We start from the raw sequence: 21,219 nt of genomic DNA, 5'->3' as shown, positions 1-21,219 counted from the left end.
TTATAAGAGGTTCTGAAAGGGCAAACCTTTCATTTCTACTGTAATGTTTGCTTTGACCCCACTTTATCTTGAAAACAAGGGAACACTCAGTCTATTCTCTAGTTTAATGGCAATTGTGAGTTTCACTAACGGATGCACCTTCATTCTGAGCTCTGGTTTGCCTTTCTTGATTGTGGCATCCCTCACCACCTACACCAACTGTGGGAAACCCATCCAGGTGCCCTTTAATATCCGGAACCAAGGTGGCATTCACATTTTTGGCTCTTGTGCTATTAGCAGAGTCAGTCACTGCTCCTACCAGAAAACCATGGAAAATTCAAAATATCACACCAGTACAGCCACCACATCTTCACTTCAACATCCTGCATCCAGAAAAGAAGACAAAGGAAAAGCTACAAAAGCTAGTGGGATATACAACTTACTTTTTTAAACGGTCTCAGTGGTTCTGACATACAGCCTAGGTTAAAACCACTAATTTAGTATATTTGAAGGATGCATTTCTAGTTCTACTGTGAAAGCACTTCATGCTGATTCAGAAAATAACCAAACTATTCCAGAACTACAAATATCACCTTCAAGGTTTTTTGTGTTTGTTTTCAGCGCATTCCACCCTAACAGAGTTGAATGACTTTACTTCCTCTAGAAAATACGCATCTCTCAAATATGTAAAAAATAAAAGTGGATAGGTACATCAACTGCTTAGTCTAAATAAAACACATTACCCGCCTTAGGCAGCCTATCCCAAAATTGTACTGAGAGCAATTTGAAGATAGTAACGTAAAACACCAATAAAGTCAGATAGCAGAGTACTATAATTGTACCAGAAAAACAACAGAATAGCTCAGTCTATGAATTAAGAAAACAGTTCCAGGCCGGGCACGGTGGCTCATACCTGTAATTCCAGCACTTTGGGAGACCAAGGCGAGTGGATCACTTGAGGCCAGGAGTTCAAGACCAGCCTGGCCAACATGGCAAAAATTAGGCGTGGTGGCGTGTGCCTGTAGTCCCAGCTACTTGGGAGACTGAGGTGGGAGGATCGCTTAAACCCGGAGGCAGAGGTTGCAGTGAGCTGAGATCGCTTATAAAAGGATCCAACCTAATTAAATCTGAGAATGTATCCCTTTTGCCTCTAATAGACTAGTCACCTGTCAAGCTCGATTATCTAATCCAAATACCTCCAAGTGCCCTTCCCACTGACTCTGCAAACTCTGCTGGAAACACAAAGCCTAGTAGTAAGAAGCAAGACAGAGGAATATACAACATACAGAACAGGAATACTGCACAAAAGGAATGCACCTTCCTGGTGCCTGTGTCCCATCACTCCTTGGCAGCGGTGGGTACGCGGTGGCAGGAGGCCATACTAGGAAGAGGTTAGGAACTGCAACATTTTATTTTACTTTCACTTGTCAACAGTCACTGACAACATCACTGGAGATGCTCAACGGTCACTCAAAAGGCATCCTTTAAATGGCTGACAATCCAACTTGCCCATGGACTGGTGAAAGGATGAAATGTGCTATATTCATACCATGGAATATTATTCAGCCAAAAAAAGGAATGGAGCACTGATACATTATACAATGCGAATGAACCTTGGAAACATAATGAGTGAAAGCAACCAGACACAAAAGGCCACATACTACACGATTCCATTTATATGAAATGTCCAGACTAGGCAAATCCATAGAGACAGAAAGCAGACTGGTGGTTACCAAGGGCTGGAGGGAGGGAAGGAATGGGGAGTGACTGCTAGTGGGCACAGGGTTTCTTTTTAGGGTGATGAAAATATTCTGAAATTACATAGTAGTGACAGTCACAGAGTCTCTGAATACACTAAAACCACGGAATTGTACACTTAAATGTGGTGAATTCTATGGTATGTGAATTATATCTCATTTTTTAAAAGGCATTCCTCAGTTTAGCACTTCTACTGCCTCTTAAGTCCCTCAGTGCTCAAGACCAAAGGGCCTGCTTCCCAGGGCACCCAGGTGCTATCCCTTTAATCCTGCCCTATTTATGACATCAAGAGGAAGTGATCTTTGAGAAAGATTAAGGGCTCACACTATTTTTGTTTCATCACATAGTAGAAGGGAAAGGAAAAACATAAAATCAGAACTTCGGTGTAATCTTTGGTCAATCAAGTTAAGGCAATCCATGATGTGCCTACTGCAATAAAAGTAAGCTGTTCAATCATCCTGGGGCAGTGTACACCATAGTTTTATTGTTTTTTATTGTAGAGACGGGGTTTCACCATGTTCCCCAGGCTGGTCTTGAACTGCCAGGCTCAAGCAATCTGCCCTCCTCAGCCTCCCAAAGTGCTGGGATTTTTTTTTTTTTTTTGAGCTACTTCTTTATCTACCAGATGAAGAACTGTATATAGTATTTAAATAGTTCTGAATCTTTGGCTGGTACATTTTGAAGAAGATAAACCATTAATTCTTATCAAGATTCATTCATCTTACAATACAGGAACTGTGTTAAGATACAAAATAACAGATGGTGCTAGAGAACCAGTGGTAGATCATCCAAAATAACTAGTTCTGATTTTTAAAAAATCAGGAGCTCGCCTGTAGTCCCAGCTACTTGGAAGGCTGAGGGAGGAGGACTGTTTGAGCCTAAGAGTTTGTTTCCAGCGTGGGCAACACCGCAGGACCTTGTCTCCTTAAAAAAAAAAAAAAAAAAAAAAAAACTCTGGTGCCTTTCTGTTTCCTCCATTAACTATTAAATACGTCCCTATGTGCAGTGCTGGAATCTTCAGTTTGGCACATAAAATAGAACACTCATCCACAAGTCTGTAAGAACAAGGAATACTGCTTCTCTTAATCTGCCACTATTGACTCTAGATTGTTATCTTAAACTCGCTTGGGGTTACCAAATAGTCCACACCTGCCTTTACTGTGGAAAGACTATTTGGTCAAAGAAAAATGCTCAAGAATTCAATGAAGCCACACATTATCAACATGAGTTATCTGTTCATAAACAATGTCTGAGGAAGAATTTATAATGTTGTGGGGCATAGTCATTATGTCACCTCGTCACACCATGCACAGCAAATCCAGGAACAGCAGGCACGAAAGCACCAGGTAGATGAGTATTCGAGTATAGGTTTGAATAGCATCCCTACAACTAGAGTTTGGGGTGTGTGTGTGTCTGTGTGTGTGTACGTACAGTTTTAGGGAGAGGAGAGGCAACAAGGGTGTTCTACCACTGAGCTCTTTCACTTTTATAGAATGATGCTTTAAAAGGAATCAAAGGACATTATGATAAAGATGACTTGAATGGATGTAACCTGTAAGCCTCACATAATAAACCTGGAATACTGGCTCTTGGGTTCTAGCTCAAGCATCACACTTACGAAAAAGAAATGTCTAGACTCAGACAGAAATAAAAACAAATCTATAAAGAATATCATGTAGTCTATTCAAAATTACGCATGGCAAGAGAAACATTAAACCTCCAGATATTATATCAGATACATATTATACCCAAAATTAAATTACTTGTAAACAAATCCATTTACATTGAACTCATCATTATATATTTGAGTATATATTTGTAAACTGAACCCGTCATTATGTATTTGAGGTATGTATTTGTAAATTGAAGCTGTCATTATGTATTTGTGACACCTAGATTTACATATGACACCATGTATAAGAACACAGTGCCATCTACGTCTATGCCTCCTTAGATGGTGCTTTATTCGAATCAGAAAATTAAACAGCATGAGTCATCTTAATGTTAACCCTAGTTCAAAAGCAAATGTCACAAGTTTAAAAACCTCAACTAATTCAAACACCCAATTTCAACCAATATTTTACTTTTCCATCAGGGATTTACCAAAATTATTAATGAAAAGCACAATGAACATATAAGAGTTTTCTTTCTTTCCCATGTATTATCATTTGGGAACATTAAAAAGAAGGGTAGAGAAACAGAAGCCTAGAAAATTTACAAACTAGATAATACTATATAATCATATTAAATGTGTATATACTATTAAAAATACACACCCCCTAAAATATCTCAGGTATAACAAGGGACACTGCGCTCCCCTATAAAAGATACTCCTATGGTATTTTCAAATGTGTTTTCTCAAAATAATTAATCTAGAACCTCTTATTCCCAAACCCAAGCCTCTGTACTGTCCAAGACAAACAAAAACCAACACAATGTTCTACTCTGTAACTTAAAAACACACCTTCTCCTTCTGATGTCCTTCCAATGCTTTTCTAAGGTAGTCGTCTGAGCAGCTAAGCAGGTACTCCTGACGTATGAAGAGCTTTCAATCTATTATAGCCTCATTACAGCTGACTCTTGAAAAACATAGGTTTGAACTGCATGAGTCCACTTACACAGGATTTTGTTCTGCCTCTGCCACCTGAGACAGCAAGACAAACCCCTCCTTATTCTCTTCCTCCTCAGCATACTTCCATGTGAAGAGATGAGGATGAAGACCTTTATGATGATCTACTTCCACTTACTGCATAGTAAATATATTTTCTCTTTCTGATTTTCGTAATATTTTCTTTTCTCCAGCTTACTTTATTGTAAGAATACAGTATATAATACATATAACACACAAGATATGTGCTAATCAACTGTTTATGTTATTTGTAAGGCTTTGGTCAACAGTAAGGTATTTAGTAGTTAAGTATTTGGAGAGTCAATTTTTTTTTTTTTTTTAGACGGAGTCTCACTCTGTCACCCAGGCTGGAGTGCAGTGGTGTGATCTCAGCTCACTGCAACCTCCACCTCCCAGGTTCAAGTGATTCTCATACCTCAGCCTCCTGAGTAGCTGGGACTACAGGCATGTGCCACCACACCCAGCTGATTTTTGTATTTTTAGTAGAGACGGGGTTTCACCATGTTGGCCACGCTGGTCTTGAACTCCTGACCTCAAGTGATCCGCCCACCTCGGCCTCCCAAAGTGCTGGGATTACAGCACTTTTGAGCCACTGTGCTTGGCCCAAGTCAAATGTTTTATGTGATTTTTGACCGGGGGGAGGGGGGGGCGCGGTAGGGAGCGTGGGTGCCCCAAATTGTTCAAGAGTCAACTGTATTTGAAAAACCTAATACTTTAAGAAAATTCATTCTAATTACACTGCTAAGGAGACGCTGGATAAATTTAGCTGTCACTAAATAGTAAGATTTATAGACTTGTTTTATTTCTGCTTCCCTGACAACTACTTTTTTTTTTTTTAACCTAACTAGGCAGGGGATGATAATCAGTAGCTGTTGCTGTGCTATAATTGAAGACCAAATACCTTAGCTGCTTCAAGAACTCCACATCAGAGTTGCTGTTAATGAGCTTGATGAAGTCCTCGTAAGAGGGGGCATAGGTGTAGGCTCTCTTGTGATGCTCATTCATTTGCTCTCTGTACGCCAGCTGGGCAAGCAGCATTTGGTTAATGTAATCTGGATTACTCAGTAACTCCACTACCGGCTTCAAGACTACAGGAAGAAGAAGAAATCGCCACTGAGAAAGGTATTCTTCTTTAAGGGAACTGTTTATATATCACATAATTGAGACTACATTTGGAAAACATTTTTCAAGTAGCCAAACAGGAGAATATCTATATAATACAATAAACAATTCAAAAATGTACACACACGCACACATACAGCTGCCTATCCCTCCAAATATGTTATCATCTATAGCTATAATCAAGTTGTCATTTTAATAAATAAGTGAAATGTAAAAGAATAATGAAGGGAAGTCATTTGGAACTCAAGCTGCTAACAAAACTATCAAAATTAAGGCCAGGCGTGGTGGCTCACACCTGTAATCCCAGCACTTTGGGAGGCTGAGACAGGTGGATCACTTGAGGTCAGGAGTTTGCGACCAGCCTGGCTAACATGGTGAAACCCCAATCTCTACCAAAAACACAAAAATTAGCCATGCATGGTGGCACATGTCTGTAATCCTAGCTACTCGGGAGACTGAGGCAGGAGAATTGCTTGAACCCAGGAGGCAGAGGTTGCAGTGAGCTGAGATCTCGCCACTGCACTCCAACCTTGGCGACAGAGTGAGACTCCATCTCAAAAAACAAAAAACCACGAAATCACAACAACCAAAAAAGCACTGATTTTTTTCTTTTATTTATTTTATAAGGCTCAATACGTTTTGACAAGCTTAGTCTGCCAAAGGATGAAAGTCAACATTCTCCCCAACTGGTTAAAACAGACCTCAGAGAGGAAGTTAAAAAGTCAATGACACTATTACAAAGCCATCCTTGTAACTTGAGATTAGAAACTTCCTCTCTTCTCTGTGGTTGGTTATAATAGCTGATGGGCACAGCTGGCTTATCCTGAGATAGTAAATGAGATAATCACTGCATCTCAAATGCAATGCTATTTGTCTGAGACTGAGATAGGGAAAGTTTCTCTTATCCTGACTAAGCATTTCCCTGGATATAGTTAACTTTTTTCTAGTAATCACATTATATTGTGGTACAGTTCCTTTTTATGTATTCCAAGTTCACAAAATTATGTACAGTCATGCACCACATAATGACATTTTGGTCAACAACAGACTGACTATATGACAGTGGCCCCCATAAGATTATAATGAAGCTGAAAATTTTCTACCATTTAATGAGGTCAAGCTAGTGTAAGCAAACCTACTGCACTGCCAATAGTATACAAATACAGCACATACAATTATGTACAGTGCATAATACTTGATAATGATGATAAATGTTATTACAAAAGAGTCAAAAAGTTTAAAAATATTAAAAGTTCATAAAGTAAAAAAAGTTATAGTAAGCTAAGGTTAATTTATTGAAGAAAATAAAATTTTAAATAAATGTAGTGTAGCCTAAGCGTACACTGTTTATGAAGTCTGCAGTGGTGCACAGTCATGTCCTAGGCCTTCACAGTCACTCCCCACTCACTCAGACTCACTCAGAGCAACATCCAGTCCTGCAAGCTCCATTCATGGTAAGTGTCCTATATAGGTGTACTGTTGTTTATCTTTTATACCATATTTTTACTGTACCTTTTCTATATTTAGATACACAAATATCATTGTGTTACTATTGCCTACAGTATTCAGTACAGTAATATGGTGTAAGGTTTATAGTCTAGGAGCAATAGGCTACACCATATTGCCTACATGTGTAGTGGGCTATCCCATGTAGGTGTGTAAGTATACTCTATGATATTTGCACAATGACATTGTCTAATGACACATTTCTTCGGACACATCCCTGTTGTTAAGCAATGCATTACTGTATAGGCATTATCAATAAATCATATAGCAAAGATATTTTAAGTAAATATGCTAATCAGAATTTGACTGTGGTCAGGCATGGTTGCTCACACCTGTAATCTCAGCACTTTGGGAGGCCTAAGTGGGAGGATCACTTGAACCCAGGAGTTCAAGACTTGCCTGGGCAACATAGTAAGACCCCCATCTCTATTTAAAAAAAAAAAAAGAATTTGAACACACACACACACCACACACACACACACGTAATATATAAACATACATACTATGGATATTATATAGATATCATACACACATACACATACTTTCATTAATGTATATATTATTGGCCTAGATAACTCAAAAGCTATCCCAAATGAATGCTTCCCTGTGGAGAGCATAAAAACTTGTTTTCTATGTCAAAACATGCAACTTAATGGACTGTGCATTTGGCGATATGTCATATTAAAAATTTAAGTTTATCCTGAATGGCCAAATAGTTTTAGAGACATATAAACAAGATTTTGAAAATACTTCAAATCCCGTATGTTTAACAGTAAACAAGGTCTGCATGTAGCACATTAGTTTGCACACTTATTGAATTAGTGAAATCAACTGTATAAGTCTACCTTTTGTTGTGAGAATTTCTGCAAGCATTATACGTAAGCTGAGAGACTGCACGTCCTTTGAGGGGAGGAGACAAAACACCAGAACCCGAGAACACGTTTGTAGAAATCTTACTTCATCATCTGAGTTCCTCAAGCATGCGTGCAACACAAAAGGTCTTGGCTGTTCTTCATGTCTAAATAAAGAGAGTGAAAAAGAAGGAAAGAACTTGCTAGAAACAATTCGATTATGTACTATTAGGTAAAAAATATTTCAAATGAGAAACACATTGGTTATAGTAACTGCCATCTCCTAAATAATCAAATTTCCTCAACCATCAACTCATCGGGAAAATTTTTGCTAGAATAAATGCAAACGCATGGCCTTTTTTGGATTTCAAATGAAATCATAACAACGAACTTCAGCAGCATCAAAGGGTCTATATAACTCCAAAATCACAGCAACAATCTAAAAAGGTACGAGTATTTATTTAGTAATTTTTAAGTCTTCTAGATGTTTTCTTAAATATGACCTGCAGCTTCATTTTTCAAAAAAACCTAACAAAGCATAAACCAGGGTTGCCAAGCTGCTTTCTGACTGGGAGATAATAGGATAAAAAGTCTACAGGTATTTCTAGTGAGCTAGAGGGTCTATAAACTCTAGCTTATCTAATTAGATAACCTAAAATCTAGGTTATCTAATTTGATGGCAAATTGCCTTCTGTGAGGCTCCAAAGTATTTTTCAACAGTCTTGACAACCTTGGTTGTGCACTTCCCTGTCAGTACTGACTCCATCCCAGGAACATTAATTTGGAGGATCTGAGTGAAGAGGACTGGAAAACAGAACTTTCTATACTTCCCTTCCCATAGTATCTTGATAGTGATTCAAGAAAGCCTGGGATGCTGCGTTTTCTAATATATTCTAGATAAGGAGGCAAAGTGTAAGAGATTTTTACAGTAACTAGTAGCTAACACTGAGAAAAAACATGAAACAGAGGGAGAGAAACATACTAGATACTGCACAGGAAATGAAACTAGTGCATATTAGTACCTTTATGACCCATGCCTCTCAGGTGTTAACTGAAATTTATTTTGCACTGGAGACTGAAGACTAGTTTCTAGAGTGTATAACGCTAGAAAAGAAAGGTTTCCTCTGTCTTGTACAACCTGAAGGAATTCTATCCTAATGTGTAAAGCCAGCAACATGAAAATAAATGTTTAGAATAAGCCTTTATGCATATACTGATACGTTGACTTTTTAAAAATGGCATCTTCAATTATTTTAAACTCTAGCTTTGCTGCCAGCTAGGTTGATATTTCAATATAGTAAGATTAAGATGCTACTCCTTTATCATGTCAAGCACTTTTAAAGGTAATTCTTTTTTTAAATATATATTTAGCTAATAAGCACTGGAGGAAGTTGGAAAAAAAACCACTTTTACAAGAGAAGCTTATTTAAACAATATCAAAATCTCTCTCAAACGGTACACAGTTCCTTCTCCGTTAACAGTGGAAGGCAGATAATAAAGGAGCCTGGTACTCAGACTGCCACAAGTTCCTCTCCCTCCTACGGCTAAGTTAGGGAAAATACTTCTGACAGAGCCAAAGGCCAGAGGGCTGGCCAAAGCAGCTTGATCTATGGAAGAAGGAACGGCAGATCTCTCCCTGGAATCCTTCCACTAACTCCAAGCAGGATATTCCTATGATGTCCTCTAGAAAGTGGACATCAAGTATTGCTTTAAAGCCAAGAAAGCATCATGAGCGGTGGGGCTGCTTCTGTGGCAGGAGACGTCTACTAGCCTTCTGGTGGGTTGTAGCATCAGTCTTTGCAGCATCCTTACTGTGTTCCATGTGGATCACGTGTTTGCTGTAATTCCTACTACTTACCTCTGGGTTCTCATTCCTTGAGTGAGCAAAAGGACATTAATGTTTTATTTAAAAAGTTTCAAATGTACAATGACTTAATCCTCCCACCTACACCAAAAAGTAGACATCATCACGTGTATTCCATAGATGAGAAAATTAAGATCTGAATGATTATGTGAACTGTCAAAGTCACAGAGGTAATAAAAGGTAGAAGTAACTCTCTCAAGTCCTGTTCTGTTTCAATTTCAAGTCCCAACTCTTTACATTACACAACAATCAGAAATTACAAAGATGAAAAAGAACATTTCAGAGATAAAGAAGGAAAACACACGAATAAAAACATTCTTTTTTTCCCTCAAACTGCATGCCAGTACTCGACCAGCAAAGAAAACTATGAAATTAAAGATGCTATTGAAATAACAGTATAAAAGCAATCATTTTTAGATTTTCCCAAAACATGCTGGAGCGAGACAGATGGGACAAAGGAAGAGGAAGCAGAGGCAAGAATTAAATGTGATCTGGATTGGCTTAAAGCAGCAATAGAATGATGGCCTAGAAATAAACACAGGCTGACCGGAAAGCTGCCTCCACAAACAATTGCCCAACAGTCAACTAAAGGACGTGTTGTTTTATTAAGGCAATTTATTATTCTTTGTCTGATAGTGGCCAATTCAATTGGGTGCTACCCAGGCTACCAAAGTCATTCTGCAGCTACTAGAGATCTGCACACTACTGGAGATTTCTAGGACAAAGCACTGTTTACCTGGGGCAGGCAGATACAGATATTTGCCATTAAACCTGGACTCACTGTCTGCTGGTCTCATTGTATGGTTTGTATAAGATGCTACACAGACAATATTAGACAATATTAGTTCTCCAGGACACAATCATCTATATGAAAAATGCCAGTGACCTACTGGTACTTTTTCAAATATCCATAATCCAGGAGAAATGTGGCAGAATTTTTTTTATTTTGTTCTTTATTTTTTATCATCAACTACGGCTTCTAGGCATAGCCCAGATGCCAGTAAAATAAATCCACCCTTGGCATAAGAAAATTAGAAGCCCAAAGAGAAGGAGCTTCTAATATTAAATCACTTTGTTTCTATTATTCTGATGCTTTATCCATATCTTTATATTATCCACAAAAGCAGTAATTTCAAAAGCTAGTAAATGTCTGGATGAAAAATATATTCTCATGTTGAAATTAGATAATCATAAAACCACTGAATTTTTCTAACCACTTGCTCTTCTCCCAAATCTAAACCCATCAGTTTTCTAACTGGAATAAACATTGATTTAAAATACTGTCCTCAAGCCGGGCACAGTGGCTCACTGTAATCCCAGCACCTTGGCAGGCTGAGGCAGGTGGATCACTTGAGGTCAGGAGTTCGAGACCAGCCTGGCCAACATGGTGAAACCCTATCTCTACTAAAAATACAAAATGTAGCTGGGTGTGGTGGCACATGCCTATAATCCCAGCTACTCAGGGGGCTAAGGCACAAGAATTCTTGAACCAGAGAAGTGGAGGTTGCAGTGAGCCGAGATCGCACCACTGCGTACTCCAGCCTGGGTAAAGAGTGAGGCTGTCTGAAAAAATAAAAATAAAAATAAAAAATTATATATACATACATATATATATACATATATATACATACATATATAGACATATATATATATATATATACATACATACATACACACACACACAGAGAGAGAGAGACAGACAGACAGACAGAATACTGTCCTCTACTGGACCATCATTTAAATACTTTCAAATGAGCTTTCCCTGAATTCAAACAAGTCTTTCACAGTATTTGTCAGGTGGAACTATGGAACACTTGAAATAATGGATAGCACAGCAAATTAGCAGGTGCTTGCAGAGGTTGGTGAACACTTCGAAAGGAGAGGCTGAAGTTTTTGAGACTCTAGGAGGTAACTCAGGAGCCCTATTTCTCTCATTTTCCTTATTAATTCACACCCCACCCTGCTTACTGGAAGTTACTTTCTCTATAGGCAACAGTTTTCAAAGGGTGGTCCAGAGACTCCTGGGTGTCCCCAAGATCCTTGTAGGGGATCTGGGATGTTAAAACTATAGTAAAATAAAAAAGTCATTTGTCTCATTCTTCCAAGCATAGTAGTTTCCTCAAGCTACATGATGTGAAATGGCATCATCACTCCTGTGGCTAAGGAAAAGTGTCCTGTGTACTCTCGCACTTTTAAAAATTCTTAATTTTTAAATATCAAATATGGTAAATACCAATAGATACGATGAGTAGTGAACTGGCAAATGTTGGCTGTCCTGAGGAAAAAAAAGCTCTGATTTCGATCATTTGCCCATTCCATGGTGTAAACACTCTCACCATGGCCCATTTCAAGCTCCAATCTGGTATAACTGAACTAATGGTTGGGAAGACCTGTGCACAGTTCACTCTTGCATGCCAGTACAAGCCAGCTCCAGCTCGCCACTACATAGAACCCATAGAAATGAGCTCTTTGAAATTCTCACAAACTTTTAAGAATGTAGAGAAATCCTGGGAACAAAAAGTCGGAGAACCACTGCTTTACCGTAATGTTTTCAAACCATGGTTTGTGACTTTCAAGTAAGAAAATAAAATTGAGTTGGTCTTAAACATTATTTTTAAAAAAACGTTAAAAAAAGTGTCAAAGTTATCAGAGGTAACAAAAGTACTGTTTTATGAAACTGGGTCATAATATCAAGTGAATTTCTCACAGCGGGTCACAGTTTTTAAAAAAGTTTGCAAAACACTGGGGCAGCAAGCTGGAAAACCGTGGGCATGTCACGGCTCTGTGGATTTTGGCCTCGTAAACCTGAGGGAGGGAAGAAGAGTCACAGGAAGGGGCAATACAGCTGGGAATGGAGACCTGCTGCACAGCCGCATTCAGCAGCAAGGTCCCCTACACGAACAGCATCACAGGGCAGAAGGGGGACATCATCTAAATACTTTATCTCTTCCCTGAAAGTGAGAATAGGCCACATTAACTGTTCCCATTCCTGTTCCAACCGTGTCCATATCCACACAGGCAGAAGGCTACTCATTTCAGTTAGACAGCTTTTTATGTAAATTGTTATGTACATAACAATACGAAGGGCTAACAAGCCTAAATATTAGCTACTTTCATAATGAAATTTCTCTAGTCAAAGCCCACAAGCTCCAATATGTACAACTGTCATGTATGTAACAATACAAAGGCCTAACAAGCCTAAATATTAGCTACTTTCATAATGAAATTTCTCTAGTTAAAGCCCAGAAGCTCCATTATTGAGTACCTTTGAAAATCAGTTTTCAGGATATTGTGATGCAACAGAGCTCAACATAGGACTCACAAAAAGAAACATGAACCATATTTAAACGTGTGTAAATACTGTAAACTCATTCACACTGTTCACATTAGAAAACACTACATTAAATTTTTTATTTCTAGTACTCATAATACTATAAGATCATCACAGTGCTGGCTCAGTAAAATTCATTTTACTGTTTATTTATAGAATTAATTGTATTTATAAAGTGGTTTTCCAGCAGAAAGTAAAAAAATAAAAAACTACTCTACCAGAACATAATTATTCCCCCTTAATAAATCTACATTTTCAAGCAAGTGCCAGCAATAGGCAGAATATTCTAGAGTTTTATCTTGACTTTGACCTTTTACTCAATTAAAAAAAAATTAATGCAAAAAAGGGGGTAAGTTGCTTATAACAGTTACCTGGCATTGGCAGCTTTCAGGTCACAGAAATGAGTGAGTAAAGTCCTCACAACATCATTGCAGACAACTTTAACCACATCCACGTGACTCAGTCTGTGGTACAGCTGTCTGGCAATTTCCCAAAAGTCTTCCAAGAGCAGATGGTAAAGTTGTCCCTCATCTCTGCTGAGGTTTCCATACCAGGACAGAATGTAATCTCTATAACTGTAGTCGAACACTACCAGGAATAAACAAAGCAATGAGTAAAACAAATGAAAGAAGCAAACACCAAGACTGCATTTCTACTGGAAACTGGCCACCTACTATTTAATATTCACTGTTTAAAATTAAAGAGAGGAGAAAACAGAACTCATGAGAATTCCTAAGTCTTTTAAAACGAAAGATTCTCATCTAAGTAGAACGTTTAGGTATGGTGACCATGTCCTACATTTTCCTACAGAGCCCTATTTTAAAATATTCTATCTTGGTGCCAAACTACCTAAATTTATTAAAAAATCAGAGCATCTTATGTAGTGGCAATACACTTATGAAGTGTACCTGATATCAATCTATTGCCTCTTTGCTCCGAGTTCAGCTTTTTTGCCCTGCTTTATGATACTGGAGCTGGGCCCTGCAAACACCGTCAGTTTCTTTGCCCGCTGGCATAACGTTAAGTCTGTCAGTAGCATATGCTGGAGGGCAACTGGAGGAGGAAGGGGCTGCTCTCCCCAGTTCCTGTGTGTTCTTCTCTGACTGTTCCTGCCACATTTAGCAGCACGCATGGCACCTGATGGTGTTCACCCCAACAGCAAGTTCCAATGCCATCCACAGGGCAGCTTCCCACAGAATTCTGCTGGCATCCTATGGGTGGCTCTCCCTTGCCAGTGGTATCTGCTCAAGCTTCTTCACCATCCAGTCGGCCAAGGTTGTGCCTTCTCCAAGGCCTGGATCTCAACCCAAGGGTAAAGAAGGAAACTTCTGCCAAATTTTTTCTGCCACAGTCCTAGCGGGAATGGCTGCTCCCTGTATCTGCCCTTCCCTATTCTTTAGTGTTCTCTTTACTCCTTAGTACTTAATCCCATGTTGTACATTAATAATTCTTTATATTTAACTTTCTCTGTTCAATTACAGTGTGGTTTCTGTCTCCTAACAAGACCTCAACTAACCTAGGAAGAATCCCATAAATCAGTCTCGGATATCACACTAGGCTCAGCCCCTGTGGCCAGTTGCCTTCTTTGGAAGATTTCTAGTGCCTATGTTCTTAATTCTGCACCTTGGAATTAGGAAAGCCTAGCCATAGACCAGTGCTATCTAATTTGAATATGAGAGCCACATATGTAAGTTTTAAGTTTTCTAGAAGACACATTAAAAAAGTAAAAAGATACCACAACAAAAAGCTCATAAAAAATAAGATAAACAATAAAAATAAAAAAGTAAAAAGAAACAGGTAAAATTCACTTTAATAATATATTCATTTAACAAAATATATATAAAATGTTATTTCAAAATGTAATCAATATTTAAAACTCACGTTTTTGAAATAAAATACTTTGCTTTTTTTCGTACTAAGCTCTGTAATCTGGTTTATATTTTATTCTTTCAGTAATCTCAATTTGGACTAGCCACATTTGGGGTGCTCTATAGCCACTGTCTAGTGGTTACTGTGTTGGACAGCACAGTTTCTAAAGCCTATTTAGAGAGAAGGTGAAGCCAGTGTGATGTTTGCAAGAAGCTAGGTCTTTTGAAAAATAAAATATTAGTGGGCTTGGTGGTGACTCCCCACAGGGCCCCCAGGGAGAAAAACATTTAGCTACACAATCCTGCTCCACCTCGAGGGTACCAAGGTTATTTTTTATCACTTCTTGTTTCTCAGAGTCTTTTTTTTTTTTTTCACTTTTCAAACACTGTTTGATTTGGCTTAATTGCAGATGTCATTTCAGATAAATAATTTATCCTCCTGCTTTTCTTTGCTTGTCTGCACACTACTTTATCCCTGGGAATCCTACGTGAACCAGATCTACTTCACAATTCCCTACGAACAACTAACCTATAAGTGTCAAATAATTTTTTAGCCTAGAATTTGGGGTGCATTTTATTCATCTTGGCCACTACACACCAAATTAGAAGCTTCAGAATAATAAATTGGCTGGGCACAGTGGCTCATTCCTGTAATCCCAGAACTTTGGAAGGCCGAGGTGGGAGGAACACTTGAGCCCAGGAGCTTGAGACCAGCCTGGGCAGCATGGCAAAACCCCATCTCTACAAAAAAATACAAAAATTAGCCAGGTGTGGTGGTGGACGCCTATATTCCCAGCTACTTGGGGCTGAGGTGGGAGGATCATTTGAGCCTGGGAGGTGGAGGTTGCAGTGAGTCAAGACAGCGCCACTGCATTCCAGTCTGGGTGAGCGAGCAAAACCCTGACTCAAAAAAAAAAAAAAAAAAAAAAAAGAAATTTAGGTGAGCTCTCTGTGGGGAGGGATTGGAGGGTGGGGAGAGGGAGAGTGATTTTTCTTAGAAAACTGAATGGCAATGGAATCACATATTTGCAAGTGCCCACAGGTCAAAGGAAGCACAATTTTGGTATTAATATTCTATGATGGCTTTTTTCATGGTTGAAATATCAACCATGGAAGTATATTCAATGTTTTTTCACATTTCCAGTATTTTTGCAATTCAGCTTTATAGCAATTTATAAAACAGCATTTTAAATTTCATAACTCAAAAACATGCAACAGCATCAAGATTTTTGTTCACAAACAATGACACAAAGGTTTAGATAAATTTTCAGAGTGATTCCAGCAGTCTCAGTTGTAGGGATAAGACAACTGTGCCTTCCAGCTGAGAACAATTAATTGCCGAAGACAGAAAAAAAGATCTATCTCAATCTTTTACTACTCAGCAAATAAAATTTATAGAGGGCTTCTAGTATGTAAGGTGGAATCAATATCCGTATCACTAAGCACTGGACACAAAAAGGAAGGTTAAACAAAAGCAAAACCAGAAAACAAGGCATACGAAACTCTCAGTCACGTTCTGCTCATTTTCAGATATTAATCTGAACATATGGCTGTTACGTTTTCTAGATTTTGCAAAAAGTAGCTACATCTCATCCCTAATGGTACTATTCCATTAAGGAAAAACAGCGGAAATGGTTTCTGACCCAGATGAAACTGCAAAAACAGGAATGGGTTGATCCTATAATCTCATTTATTGGCAACAAACAAATAGACCACAGTTCCTACATAGTAAGTGAGTTTCGTCCCTTCAGGAAATTGAGGCTCAAAGAAGTGAAGTAATTTGCTCAAAGAGGTAGCAAAGTCAAGACTCCTACCTGCCAATCACTCTTTCTACTCAGCACACTGTAGTCCTGCACATAGGTGAACAAGATAAGCTGCATGAGTAAAAGATAGGCAAAACCTAAAATAGCATCCTCGTCCACTAGATATCCAGTTTCCTCGTCCACTAGATATCCAGTTTGTTTGAAACACATTTACATGAAAAAATATATGTAAAAGGCTGTACTTTGTAAAACTGCTGTACAAGACACAAACAGAACCAACGAGTGAGGCCAGGTGCGGTGGCTCACACTTGTAATCCCAGCAACGACACCTCTCTTCAAGCTAAGTATCAAAAAACTATACATAACTTAAATATAAAAAGTACGGGCTGGGCGTGGTGGCTTACATCTGTAATCCCAGCACTTTGGGAGGCTGAGGCAGGCAGATCACCTGAGGTCAGGAGTTCCAGACCAGCCTGGCCAACGTGGTGAAACCCTGTCTTTACTAAAAATACAAAAATCAGCCGTGCATGGTGGCAGGCGCCTGTAATCCCAGGTACTCCAGAGGCTGAGACAGGAGAATCACTTGAACCCAGGAGGCGTAGGTTGCAGTGAGCCGAGATTGTGCCACTGCACTCCAGCCTGGGCGACAGAGCGAGACTCTGTCTCAAAAAAAAAAAAAAAAAAAAAAGAAGAAAACAAAGCCATGATTCTAAATATACATGATATAACCATATAAACTAATTTACACAAGTACACATATCAACAAAATACTTTAAAACATACCCTACGGGTCAATTTAAGGAGACAGAGAAATTCGTAACCATAAAATTATTTCATGGCTTTTATTAAGAAATAAACATTCAAGATCAAGACGCCAACTAAAGAAAAAAAGAAATATACAGAAACAATACAATTAATCACAATGAGAAATGAAAGAACACTTATCCTCACTACCAGGCAAAAAAATCTTTCTTCTAAAGGCATGATAACACCCACCACAAATTCAGGTGCTATTATCATTCAAGTATATCTAGTTTTAGAACTGCTCTCAAAGAAATGAGTAGGTAAAAAGGAGGCCACTGGAGATGAGAGAGAATGAAGTAACATGATTGGAACTTTAGTTTTAGTTAGGTTAACCTGAAAACAGGATTTAGGGTAACAAAGTAGAGAAAAACTATAGATGAGGACACAAGTTAAAAGGCTCCCGCGTTGGTCTAGACAACAGGATGTTAGGTAATCGCTACCCACAAATTTTCAGAACAAGGAAGGAGCTAAGTAAACAGTATAAGAAAGAGAGCTTCAAGAGGGCCATTTTTTCCACCCTTGCCTTTTCCCCGGAGCAATTTAGAAATGCAATTCAGAGATACATGTCCTGCCCATGAGGTAGAGCCCCATGGATCATGAAAGTCCACGCCTAGGTCTCTTAGAACAAAGAGACAGTCCTCATTCAACCAGAAACTTGTCTAATGACAATGATAAACAACAACAGCAACAATTCTATTGTTCATTTAGATGGTCTTTTATGGTTTGTAAAGTTTTAAAATGCAATGCAAAGTTATCTTCTGGAAAGATTTGGGGTTATTAGTTTACGTGATTGATAGAGCTATTTATTTACCAAACAAAAAAAAAAGTATACATATTGCATGCCACTGGGAGAAGAGCATGAACTAGAACTCGATGAGTTGAGCTTTCTAAAGGGTGGGAAAAGTCATGCGAGCCTTGCTTCCTCTGTGCCACCATCTAATTCCCAGGCAGCCAGACATCTGGAACAGCCATACGGTGGGCCTTGGAAAAAAGACTACCACATAAGGTTTGCCTTATCTAGGACCTGTTCCAAAGCTGTTAAAAGTTCTACATAAAAGTTCTGTTCTCCATAAAACTTCTGTTATACTTTGACAATGACCTTGCAGTATTTTCCGCTGTCATGATTGTTTTCAAGTTATGACCCTGTGTATAACAATTACTTATAGGCATATTTACCACTGAAATTCAGAAAAGCATTAAGAGCCAATTAAAACTAGCTGAAATGTGCTCACTTTGAAATGTATATGTAGGCTGGGCATGGTGGCTCACGCCTGTAATCCCAGCACTTTGGGAGGCCAAGGCCGGTGGATCACCTGAGCTCAGGAATTCAAGAAAAGCCTGGCCAACATGGTGAAACCCCATCTCTACTAAAAATACAAAAATTAGCCGGGCGTGGTAGCTCATGCCTGTAGTCCCAAGCAACTCGGGAGGCTGAGGCACAAGAATCACTTGAACCCGGGAGGCGGAGGTTACAGTGAGCTGAGATCATGCCACTGCACTCCAGCCTGGGCAACAGAGTAAGACTTGGTCTCAAAAAAAAAAGAAAAGAAAAGACAAAAAAAAAGTCTGAAATGTACATGTAACATTAATTGCAAAAAATGAGGGTAACGGTATTTAATTCTAAGATATTCAGACAGTGGGTTTTTTTGTGTGCAGCGTCTGGGGTTTTGTTGTTTTTCGGAGTTTTCTGTGTGGCAGACAGGGTCTTTTATAAGACAGTCTGAGGTCAGCATCCCCAAGGTCTTGAAAAAGAATTATATTTTCAATTCAAGAACTTTCAATTTAACATTGAACACACCACTGAACAAACAGCATGTACTCAATAATTATACAATTAAATTATCTGGTCCACATCAGAGATGGTTTAGGGCAGGCTAGTGAAAATTAGGCAATAGATCTATTGAGATTTAATAGTAAGTCAAAAAGATTTTTAGAAGTCTTCTTTTTCCTATCTTCTGTCAGTTTTCTGGTAAATGCAGCTTTTGGAGAAACTTCTGAAGCTATCTGGTACAGAAGGGTAACTGTTCTGCCTTCTCAAAAAGAAGAGTTCATTCATATTAGATCTGAACCCCTAAAATATAGTTTTACATTTTAAACTGGCTAACAAAACAGAGCAGTCATATGCTTTGATCACTTTCCTCAAGTGTGCCATTTAACTTCCAGCATTTGTAGCTTTAGTATTTCATATTGTTCCACAGAAAGCTGGAGTATATTATTTTGCTCTGCATTTTTGACTATTACTTCTTTCTTCTTTGTAATTCAATCGGTAAAGACTTAAATCCTAACTTATACTAAGCTACAACACAAGCACAAATTTAGTGACAAAAATATCTACACACAAACATGTAGAACATGTATACATGCAGACACACACACATGCCTTATGTGGTACTTAACTCTTTAAATGTTTTTAAATTACACACTCTAAAAGCAATAAAATAGATATATAAAGATAAAATGGTACCATAATGTTCCCTAGTTTAAATTAGCTTCCAAGGAGGAGATTTTTAGGTATTTCATAAGCATTTAGTATAACTGAACTCAAATTACTACAGCCTTAACAAGTATATTGTTTAATGTTTTGCAAATGTACAGAGACCCTCAATTTGATTAATATTAAATCTATTATAGCTAGTTAATAACATTCTGAATTCCAATTAAATATATTGGTGCCGGGTTTAGAAATGTAAATCAAACCGCTCCAGAGATGCAAATTATAACCACTAAAGATTTTCTACATGCTGATGAAACCTCTTAGCCTTCTCAATATACATTTCTAGATTCTAATTCTCCATAAAATTAACTGGTCAAATTTTTCTTGGAAGGTGATTCTAGTTTTGTTTGTTGTTGTTGTTGCTGTTGAAGAACTACTGCCAAATGCATGAATTTTACTCCCAATAACTAACTTTCTAGCAGCTACTAGCTCTCCTTTTGTTTAGCTTATATAATGCTGAACTTCAGCAGCTTTTCCCTGAAAACCACTTTAAAGCAAAGGACAGGTAAAAAAAATTGTGAACATTAAGAATGTGGTTAAAAAAAAGAAAAAAAAAGCAAAGTATAATAAACTGAAACGCTTACCCAAAGGCTTTGGAAAACATTTTCCTTTCAGAAGAAATCACTGAATAGAAATTAGCTTCAGGATAATGTTTTTGCCAAGTAAGCCTCAACTCTTATCCTGTCTTTTTTTTTCCCCACAAGTACTTCTGAAACAAACTGGTCTAAAATAAAGGTCACGTCTAAGTACAGAGAAATTTCTAAGTCTTCAAAAATTAAAGACACTCATGTTCACAGCAGCATCAATTACAACAGCCAAAAGGTGGAAAGCAACCCAAGTGTCCACTGATGAGTGAATGGATAAACAAAATGTGGCGCGCGCACACACACACACACACACACGCAATGGAATATCATTCAGCCTGAAAATGGAAGGAAATCCTGTCACATGCTACAATATGGATGAAACCTGAGGACATTAAGTAAAATAAGCCAAACACAAAAAGACAAATACTATATGATTCCACTTAGGTAAGATACTTAGAGTAGTCAAATTCATAGGGACAAAAAGTAGAACAGTGGTTACCACGGGCTGGAGGAAGAGAAAGGGGTTGTCACTTAATAAGTAAAGAGTTTCAGTTTTGCAAGATGAAAACAGTTCTAGAGATTGGTTGCATGATAATGTGGATGTACTTAACATTACTGAACTAAGGCCGGGTGCGGGGGCTCATGCCTATAATCCCAGCACTT

General features: G+C 38.3%; 1 protein-coding gene across 5 annotated transcripts in view; it reads right to left on the bottom strand.

The window, feature by feature from the left end:
• SNX25 (sorting nexin 25) overlaps positions 1-21,219 on the bottom strand; it is a 153,691-nt gene that overhangs the window by 88,572 nt on the left and 43,900 nt on the right. For all 5 annotated transcript variants that reach the window (XR_008679145.2, XM_004040702.4, XM_031010042.3 and 2 more), the window contains exons 3-5: positions 13,412-13,628; positions 7,840-8,012; positions 5,268-5,454 (exon numbers count right to left, since the gene is read on the bottom strand). Coding sequence is in view for 4 of the 5 variants with exons in the window: in XM_004040702.4 (XP_004040750.3) it covers positions 5,268-5,454; positions 7,840-8,012; positions 13,412-13,628 (577 nt within the window). In the remaining variant the exon portion in view is untranslated. The remainder of the gene's footprint in view (positions 1-5,267; positions 5,455-7,839; positions 8,013-13,411; positions 13,629-21,219) is intronic.

This window comes from Gorilla gorilla, chromosome 3 (genome assembly GCF_029281585.2).
Source record: "Gorilla gorilla gorilla isolate KB3781 chromosome 3, NHGRI_mGorGor1-v2.1_pri, whole genome shotgun sequence".
Taxonomy (NCBI): Eukaryota; Metazoa; Chordata; class Mammalia; order Primates; family Hominidae; genus Gorilla; species Gorilla gorilla.
Note: the sequence above shows the minus strand (reverse complement) of the source record. Positions and strands in the feature narration are given on the sequence as shown.